The sequence below is a fragment of the Olea europaea genome, unplaced genomic scaffold (genome assembly GCF_002742605.1).
Source record: "Olea europaea var. sylvestris unplaced genomic scaffold, O_europaea_v1 scaffold998, whole genome shotgun sequence".
Classification (NCBI taxonomy): Eukaryota; Viridiplantae; Streptophyta; class Magnoliopsida; order Lamiales; family Oleaceae; genus Olea; species Olea europaea.
The window spans coordinates 261,269-271,159 of NW_019268496.1; the positions used below are offsets into that span (position 1 = coordinate 261,269).

At 43.9% G+C, this 9,891-nt stretch overlaps 2 protein-coding genes across 2 annotated transcripts; both read right to left on the reverse strand.

Moving 5' to 3' along the window:
* Positions 1-4,189: 4,189 nt before the first annotated feature.
* On the reverse strand, positions 4,190-6,610 carry LOC111392952. The gene is made up of 4 exons (XM_023018363.1): positions 6,065-6,610; positions 5,639-5,995; positions 5,058-5,548; positions 4,190-4,826 (listed from the first exon to the last, which is right to left on the reverse strand). The coding sequence occupies exons 1-4, from the start codon at positions 6,608-6,610 to the stop codon at positions 4,190-4,192; spliced, it is 2,031 nt and encodes a 676-aa protein (XP_022874131.1).
* Positions 6,611-6,658: 48 nt separating this feature from the next.
* On the reverse strand, positions 6,659-7,741 carry LOC111392953. The gene is made up of 3 exons (XM_023018364.1): positions 7,220-7,741; positions 6,906-7,012; positions 6,659-6,794 (listed from the first exon to the last, which is right to left on the reverse strand). The coding sequence occupies exons 1-3, from the start codon at positions 7,739-7,741 to the stop codon at positions 6,659-6,661; spliced, it is 765 nt and encodes a 254-aa protein (XP_022874132.1).
* Positions 7,742-9,891: the final 2,150 nt, after the last annotated feature.

Genomic DNA, 9,891 nt, shown 5'->3' on the forward strand with positions numbered 1-9,891 from the left:
CCCGGTTCAATAAGTGGTAGGAGTAGGGCTAATTGATAAATGTTGTAAATAAAAATCAAATCACCAGTTTCTGAAAATAGGAGAGAGGTCTTAAAAATATAATTGATAATATGATATTTTAAGTACATATTTATATACAATTCTTTTAGGGAAAAAAATCAGATAAGTATACTGATGTCACCAAAAATCGTACCTGTTGATTTTTCGAGTTTAAGGACTTTGGATGAGCACGACTGTGGCCTTCCGATACCTAAAACACAAGCAACGAGGTATATTCTCGTCGCCCCTCCGATGCTTAAGTCAGAAAGGAATTACGTGTGTGAGGCTATAAACTGGAAATAATGAAAACGTACCTGAATAATGGTCCAAGGTTCTGTATTTATAGAGGTATATGGTGATTTCCTGGTAGGATATAACTAGTTAGATAGTCTTATTCGATAAGAGTCCTATAAGAAAGTAGTGTTAGAATTCCACTATGATTAGAAGACAAATTACTATCTCCAGGAGGCCTGTCTTGGGTTCAGGAGATGTGGGTTGAAGTGTATGTGTCATGTTAGGGCTCTTAGGAGGTAGGTCTTTTCATAGCTTGAACAGAAAAGTGGTCGAGATGTTCAAGGGGATATGCTTGAGGTATATTCCCGAGGATATCCATGTGTTTGGGGATTCTTAGTCACATAAATGTGATCGGGAATAGGGGGTCAATCCCGAGGATTCATTAGTATCCCAAGCATAAGTGAGGCACAAATTGTGAAATGGGTCTACCAAAAGGGCTCAGGGTATGTGGAAAATGTCTGTATCATTGGCCCTCGTGCACCTATGTTCGAAGCTTTCGCTCAAGGATAGGGTGTAGAGAAGCCCGAAGGCGAAGAGCTCGAGGGAGTTCTTGAAGAGAGGGGTTCTGTAGGGCTACGTGGTACTGAGGTATGCCCTAGATAAGAAAAGGCAGTAAAAAATGATATGGGCTGGATACAGGACACGTGGCCAAATCTAACGGTCAGGTTAGTGACTTTTGGACTCTCTTCTTTTGTTGCCTATAAATACCTTGTTCGATTTTCATTTTTTACTTTTCACTCCCAGTGAACTTCTCTTGCTGATCGTCGGGATTCGAACTTTTGTGGGTTTTTAGGCGTCGACTTTAAGGTAAGACCTCGAGATATTAAGTTATTCTTTAGACACTTTTTTACCTAGGTCAAGATGTCTAGTAGCAGTAGTGAGTCTTCGTCCTCTTCCTCGAGGAATTCTCCCGAGGATAGGGGGCGCTCGATCATACCCATGGTCGTGCCCATTAATGCCCAACCTCAGGCACAAGGTATCTCGACTCCTTTTAGATACCCCGACCTTCCTTGTAAATTTAAGGAGCATCTAGCGATATCGATGGCTAGGGAGCATGGGCTCATGCTGAAGTATGCTATTAGGACGCCAGGAGGTGAGGATAGGATGGCCACTGCTCGGGATGGGGAGATCGTAATTTTTAGAGATTCTCTAAAGGGTGGATTTAGATGGCCCCTGCACCCTTTCTTTGTGGCTTTACTAGTTGAGCACAACATGAGCCTTGGACAACTTGTGCCTAATAGATGCATGATGCTTACCTACTTTTTTATAGCTTGTAGATACCTAGGTATTACACTGTACATCGACCTTTGTAGAATGGTCTTCGATCTAAAACAGTCACCTCAATAAACATGTTTTGCCTATCTTTCATCTCGATGAGGTTTCAGGATACCAAGGATGCCAAGTTCATTAAAGGGGTGGAAAGAAAAGTGGTTTTATGTCATACCTCAGGATTCTGACCTTCTTTTTAGTCCTAGGTGGGTTTTGCCCGACATGGCTAGGTGTTGTGAAGGTCAGGCCTATTTTGAGTCTTTAGAAATGGATAAGGAAATGTTAGAAAACCTTGAGCCTCTTGTTTATGATATAGGTGACATCCTGGGGGATGATGTTCTCGATCTTGCAGATGTGAAAGGCGTTGAGGGTAGGGACCATACTTTTGCCTTTTTCCCTCATCGATCTGTCTTTAAATCTATAATTATGCTCAAGCTAATGACTTGTCTTTGCAGTGATGACTTTTGATCCTTCAGCTCTTCGACAGGCTGTGAATAAGAAGTCAAGGGCCCCTCAAGTCCGAGCCCCAGGTTAGAAAAGGAGAAAAAAGAAGTCTCGTGATTCAGGGTCTGGGACTGTCAGGAGTGGGCTTGGCGAGCCTTCTTCCAGAGGACAATCCCCGACCATTGGGGTAGTAGGTGATGAGCATGAAGCTTCGCTTACTACTCCTCGGTCAAATCCTCAGTCAAGGAGTACTCCCAAGGTTGTTGACCTGGAGGATAAGGCCCTTTTTGTGCCTTCTTTTCAGAATCGAGATCCTGATTGGTGTCCTCTGGTGTCGAGCATTGTGGACAAGTATCGAAAGGACCTCATCTTTGACGAGGGTATGAAAGCTCTTGAATCCCTTACGCTGAAGGTAAGCTCGTTCATTTTACTTGTGCAAGTTAAGGATTTCTATGGATCGATCATTAAGCTCGAATTTTATATGTTACAGACACTGAGTATCGCCCAAGGTCTTTCTCTGAAGGGGAAAGATAAGGCCCAAAAAACTCCTGAGCTCGAGGATTCTGCTCGGGCACGTGAGCAGAAAATAGTTGACATGGAGGCTGAGCGCTTTCTTCTTCAGAAGGAATGTGATGACACCAAAAAAGACCCTCAAAAGGCCCGGGAAGAGGCTGGGATGGCCAAGGATGAGGTCGAGGATTTAAAGCTTGAGATCAAGCATTTGAAGAGGGATTTTGAAGCTCGTCTGACCGAAGCTAGGGGCATTGCCATTGAGGACTTCAAAACCTCCGAGGAGTTCAATGGGCTGAAGGGGGAGTATACCATGTGCTCGTACTTAAAAGAGGCTCGGACATTTTTTGCCCTTGAAGCCTGATGCTAAGCCCGAGGATTTGAAGAACATCCCAGAGGTTGCTGAAGACCTCGAGCTTTCAGAGTCCGAGGAAGCCACTGACGAACAGGAGGTCAATATTGATGGCGAGGATGTGGGGGATGAGCAAGGAAGCCCGGCCTTGGGAGAAGGAGCCGAGGACTTACACTAGTTTCTGTTTTCTTTTTATTTTTGAATACTTTTGGCTCCTTCACTTGTACTGAATGATGATTTTTGCTTTAATTCAATGTATTCTTACCGAGCTTAACGTGTTCTCTTATTATGCTATTTCGATTTTGTTTTGCTCGAGCTTTAAGTTCGTTTGAGGACTGAACTAAATGGAGTGACAATCATATAAAGCAAGCTCGACCCCTAATCGAAAATATATAAAGGGTGAACTAGCTTGACCTCGAGAGTTAATCCATATGAAGTTTCAGACAAAGGTAATAGCTCGATCTTAGGGTCATTCCTTAATATGAAAAATTATCTTGAGGACTAAATTGTAAGAAATGACAATTGTAATCGACGTACCTCAATCATTATATTGGGGCTAACCTGACCTGGCAGACAAGTAACAAGCTCAATCTTAACCTTGGGTCCATATCCCGAAGATTTTGTTAAGCATAGATCGTACACTCAAAGTAATTAAGCTCGAGCATTACGTCACCTTTGATGATTGATCTTGTTCTCATGTTCCTGAGGTCTATGGAAGTCACGATCTATGAAATTGTGATTCTCGAGCTCATTCCCAAGCACATGTTGGGTCTTGTTAATGAGTTTTGTGCCCTACGTGCTCAAGATACCTTTAGTGCTCAGGTATTTTACATTGTTTGCCCTTTTGGGTATTTTATATGTGCTTGCTCGAGGCAAGGCTTTGAGTGTTTGCTCAGGGCAAGGCTTTGAGTGCTTGCTCGGGGCAAGGCTCTAAAGTGCTTGCACGGGGAGGGCAAGGTTTTGATGTGCTTGCACAGGGCAAGACTTTGATTTGCTTGCTCTGGACAAGGCTTTGAGTGCTTGTTCGGGGCAAGGCTTTGAGTGCTTGCTCGAGACAAGGCTTTAAAGTGCTTGTACGAGACAAGGCTTTGATGTGCTTGCAAAGGCTTTACCTGTAATATAACTCCATAAATGGACTTGGCACGCAAGCCTTATTAATGATAAAAAATAGACTTGGTACGCAGGCCTTATTAACGATAAAAATAGACTTGGTACGCATGCCTTATTTCTAAAACATGGTGAAGCGAGTTACTTGTAATATACCTTTAAGTCTTCGACGTTCTAAGATCTTGGGAGCGGTCTTTTCGAAGTATCCTTTAAACTGAATTCACCTCCTGGGAGCCGTCGTATGACTTCAAAGGGCCTTTCCCAAACTGGTCCGAGTTTTCCCGGAGCATGACCAGCGGCTTTAGCCCTTCTCAACACCAAATCTCTAACTTTAAATCTTCGCGGCCTTACCTTTCTATTAAAATGCTTTGTTGTTCTATCTTGGTAAGAGACCATTCTTAAAGCTGCCTGATCACAAACTTCTTCCAAGAGGTCGAGATGTTCAGTGGTGTGCCCTGCTTCTTCGAGATTAAGTCTTCTTCGGCTGGGTAACCTTATTTCAATGGGAATGATAGCTTCGATTTTGAAAGCTAACATGAAAGGGATCTCCACGGTGATGGTCCTGTGGGATATTCTGTATGTCCAAAGTATGGAAGGCAACTCATCGGACCAAGAACCTCTTACATCTCCAATCCTTGTTCGGAGGTCTTGTAATATAATTCGATTGGTGACCTCGGCTAGAACATTACTTCGGGGATGAGAAATTGACGTCAGGCAGTGGTCAACACCTAGGTTGGAACAGAAATCCTTGAATTGTACATTGTCAAGCTGCCGGCTGTAATTAGTTATGAGGACCTTCGGTATCCCGAACCTTCATATGATGGACCTCCAAACAAAAACTCTTATCTTAGGCTCTGAGATCCTTTCCAAGGGCTTGGCTTCCACCCACTTGGTAAAGTACTCAACTGCAACAACTACAAACTTCAATTGTCCCCTAGTTATCGAAAACGGACCGAGGATGTCAATCCCCCATTGTTCGAACGGGGCCGAGCAACTAATGTTGGTGAGGTCCTCTATGGGAGAGTAGATAACATTGCCAAACCTCGGGCACTTGTCACACTCCTTCACATATTCTACGGCATCTTTCTTCATGGTAGGCCAGTAATACCCGTATCTTATGAGTTTTAAGGCTAATGCCCGAGCTCCTTGATGGTTCTCGCATACTCCTTCATGAACTTTTGCTAGGGCTTGGGAGGATACCGAAGGCTTAAAGCACCTAAGGTACAGAAGTGTGAGGCTTCTGCAAAATAAGACCCCATCAATAATGCAATACCTTGGAGCTTTTAACCGGTCATTCCTTGCTGCTTGAGGATCCTCTGGAAGATTGTCATTTGTTATGAAATCCACAATTGGGTCCATCCATGATGACTCATGATCAATGTCCATGACCTCAATGGTTGGATTGATGTTAGTCTCGGTCACAAGTCTGATATGTATTGCTCTGTCAAGTCCATCTACTTCCATGAACACTAGCCTTGATATGGCATCTGCCTTGAGATTGTCAGCCCGGGCAATCTTCACAATTTCACACCTCTTCAATTTTCGTCAGAGATCATGAACTTTTAAGCAATATAAGCTCATTTTTTCGTCTTTCTTCTCGAATGTACCGTCAATCTGGCCAACCACCAACTGGGAATCACTAAAAATTTTGATGCTTTCAAGTTCGAGATTAATGACAAGTTCCATGGCTATGATGATAGCCTTATACTCCACCTCATTATTGGTTGCCTCGAATTTGAACTTGAGTGCACACTGAATGTCAATGAGCATGTCCGGGCCTGTGATGATGACCCCAACACCCGAGCCTAAGGAGTTTGATCTCCATCCATGAAAATTTGCCAAAACATTTGTTGTAGTGCTCGAGCTCTCATCTGGCCCCCGAGGCCTTGGGATGAGTTTTGCAATGAAATTCGCTAAGCCTTGGGCTTTAATGGACAGACAGGGTTTGAACTCTAGGTCAAACTCTCCAAGTTCAATTGCCTATTTTAGTAACCTGCATAAGACGTCTGGCTTTTGAAAGATGTGTCTTAGAGGCCGATTAGTGAGTACCATAATGGGATGAGACTGAAAATATTGATGAAGCTTTCGCGTTGCCACTATTAGGGCAAGCGCAAGTTGTTCAGCCAAAGTGTACCTGGTCTCTGCATCAAGTAGGACTTTACTTATGTAGTAAATGGGTTGTTGGGCTCTATTGACCTCTTTCACCAAGACGCCGCTTACTGCGTTTTGAGACACGGCTAAGTACAATAACAAAGTATCCCCGGGCTCTGATTTAGTGAGGATAGGAAGAGACGTTAATGTCTGTTTGAGCTCTTGAAAAGCCTTTTCACACTCTTCATTCCATTCAAAGGATTGGCTGCCTCTAAGAACTTTGAAGAAAGGGAAGCTCCTGTCTGCTGCTCGGGACATGAACCTATTTAGGGCTGCTACCCTACCCATTAATTTTTGCACCTCTTTCTTAGTTCTAGGCAATTCCATTGTTGCCAAGGCTTGGATCTTATCGGGGTTTGCTTCTATCCCCCGGTGAGTGATCATGAAGCCCAAAAATTTTCTCGAAGCTACACCAAATACACATTTCTTTGGGTTGAGCTTCATCCGATATTTTCATAGGGTGGCGAACACCTCTTCCAAGTTAGATATGTGCTACTCTACCTTCTTGCTCTTCACCACCAAGTCGTCGACGTAAGCCTCGATGTTCTTTCCTATCAAATCAGTGAATACTTTGTTGATGAGCCTCTGATATATTGCCTCAGCATTTTTCAACCCAAACGGCATCTCCCTATAGTAGTATATGGCTTAATCAGCCTGAATGAAGTCTCTCTTGGTCATCCTCAGTCATGAGAATTTGATGATACACTGAGAATGCATCTAAGAAGCTATACAACTTAACGTGCTATCTACAAAATTGTCTATCCTGGTGAGTGGGTAGCTGTCTTTAGAGCATGCCTTATTGAGATCTATAAAGTCGATGCAGACCCTCCATTTGTCAGTGGCCTTCTTCACAAGAACAACATTGGTGAGCCAATCGGGGTATTAGACTTTCCTTCTGAATTCCGCTCTCACCAGTTTGCCGACTTCTTCCTGAATGACCACACGTCTTTCTGGCGCAAAATGTCTCTTCCTTTGCTTAACAGGTTTGGCCCCTGGGCTTATGCTGAGTCTATGGACTACTACTTCAGGGTCTATCCCTGTTATATCCTAGACCTTCCATGCAAAAACATCGATGTTGCGGAACAGATAATTGATTATTTCCTCCCGAAGGCTGGCCTTGAGATCCCGACCAATAGTTACCATTTTTCTATGCTCGAGCTCGACCACTTCCAATTCCTCAACCGGGGCAAGTCTACCCCTTGGCTCAAGCTCGAGCTCGAGGTCTGAAAGTTGCATGACGTCTGTACTCATTCCTTGGATGCTAGTAACATAGCACTGTCTGGCAGCTGTTTGGTCTTCTCGAACTACTCCGATGCCATGACCTGTTGGGAACTTCATAGCCAGGTGGAAAGTTGATACAATGGCTTGGATCTTGTTCAGTAGGGGTCTTCCCAGAATGATGTTATAAGCCATAGGAGTGTTAACCACTTGGAAGGGTGTGATCTCCGTTACTTGTGCATTGTCAGAACCCAATGTAAGTGGAAGCTCAACAATGCCTTCTGGGATAATGACTCCACCACCAAATCCTTGTAGATGAGTTTTTACTGCTTTCAGCGGTTTAGGAGAGATCCCCATTTTAGCGAAAGCCTCCTATGAGAGTATGTTTGCTGCACTCCCATTATCAACTAGAATCCTCTTTACTTCAAAGTTAGCCATAATTACAGAGACGACTAGGGCATCGTCATGATGATATGATACTCCTTCCAAATCATGGGATTCCATTGAGGTATGAGCATGTCGATAGGCATATTGCGTTCGCCCATTACTTGTGTCTTCTCCAGATTCTATGCCTCCAATGATAATATCAATGGTCCCGGCAGTGGGCTGAGCACTGTTTCCGACTCCAAGCTCTTTCCGATTGTCACGGTCATTCCTCGAGCGTTTAGCATGATCAACATAATTCCTTAAGAGCCCTCTTTTAATGAGGGCTTCAATTTCCTGCTACAAGGCTTGACAATCTTCCGTAATATGCCGATGATCTCGGTGAAATTCACAATACTTGCTCCTATCTCTTGTGTCAGAGGGCGACTTCATTCTTGAAGGTCATTTCAACTCTTTCATATATTTGATCTCCATTAAGATATTTCCCTTGGAGAAGTTCAACTGAGTGATAGGCCCTGGTGGCCCTTCATTTCTTGTGTTTTTCTCGAGGATACTCTTGTCGGGAAACGGGATCATGTTGCTTCTTGCTCTCGGCCTTTTCATGGGAAGGACCAGATCTCTTTGCATTCAGCATTTCCTCCATATTAATGTATTTTTCAACTCGGGTGAGGAGCTCGGTCACTGTTTGTGGCGAGGTCTTTGATAAGGACATCTTGAAGGCTTCACACCTTATTGCGTATGTGAGGATAGAGATAGCCGTCGTAATGTGAAGGTCGAGTATTTGGAGTCTTTCCTTGTTGAACCTCGTCATAAATCCTCGCACGGTTTCATTTGGTCCTTGGCGAAGTTGCATGAGAGAGGCCGCAGTCTTTCTGATTCGCTTGTTACTTGCAGAGAAGGCTAAGAACTTATTAGCCAAATCTGAGAATGAGGCTATGGAGTTGGGCTCCAATGTTGAGAACTAATCCCTAGCAGCATTAGTCAGCGTTTGCGGGAAGGCTTTGCACATAACTTGATTTGGCGCAACTTACAAATTCATGACATCGGTATATACATTAAGATAGTTGATTAGGTCGGTCATCCAATCATACTCTTTAATGCTAGGATATTTGAATCTGTCGGGCAGGGGATATGATAATATCTCCGGCGTGAATGGAGTGTTAGGGGTAAAACCCGTTGGCCCCCGAGCATTTCGTTGCAGGCTAGCTGTAATTTCTTCTTGAATGATCCGGGCAATCTCTCCGAAATCCATAGCAACTGATCTCGAGCCCGAGGCCATATTATGAATACCCGAGGTTCCTACTCGGCCAGTTGCGGGGTTTGGTGGTCGACCTCGAGCATCAGTTATAAAACCACCATGCTCTGCCTGCACTGGTGATAGATGTGAATTTCTTTGACTTAACAGCTGTGGGAGCGTGACCACCTGCTGACATAGCTTTTCAAAGGCTTCAGTTGTGGTGACCGCTAGCTGGGGTGTGAGCACTCCTGACAACTCTTCTTGAGGAGCCGGTTGATTTTCAATAGGATGAGGGATGAGAGCGGATGAGCTTGCGGGAGGAAGACCTGATCGCGTGTTAATCATGGTTTCTGGTAGCGTTTCCCACACACGGCACCAATGATGCTACCAAAAATCGTACCTATTGATTTTTCGAGCTTGAGGACTTTGAATGAGTACGATCATGGCCTTCCGAAACCTAAAACACAAGCAACAAGGTATGTTCTCGTCGCACCTTCAATGCTTAAGTCAGAAAGGAAATTTTGTGCGTGAGGCTATAAACTGGAAATAATGAAAACGTACCTGAATAATGGCCCAAGGTTTTGTATTTATAGATGTATATGGTGCTTTCCTGGTAGTATTCAACTAGTTAGATAGTCTTATCCGATAAGAGTCCTATAAGAAAGCGGTGTTAGAATTTCGCTATGATTAAAAGACCAATTACTATCTCCAGGAGGTCTGTCTTGGGTTCAGGAGATGTAGGTTAAAGCGTATGTGTCAGATTTGGGCTCTTAGGAGGTAGGTCTTTTCATAGTGTGAACAGGAAAGTGGTCGAGATGTTCAAGGGGATATGCTCGAGGTATATTCCCAAGGATATCCGTGTGTTTGGGGATTCTTAGTCACATAA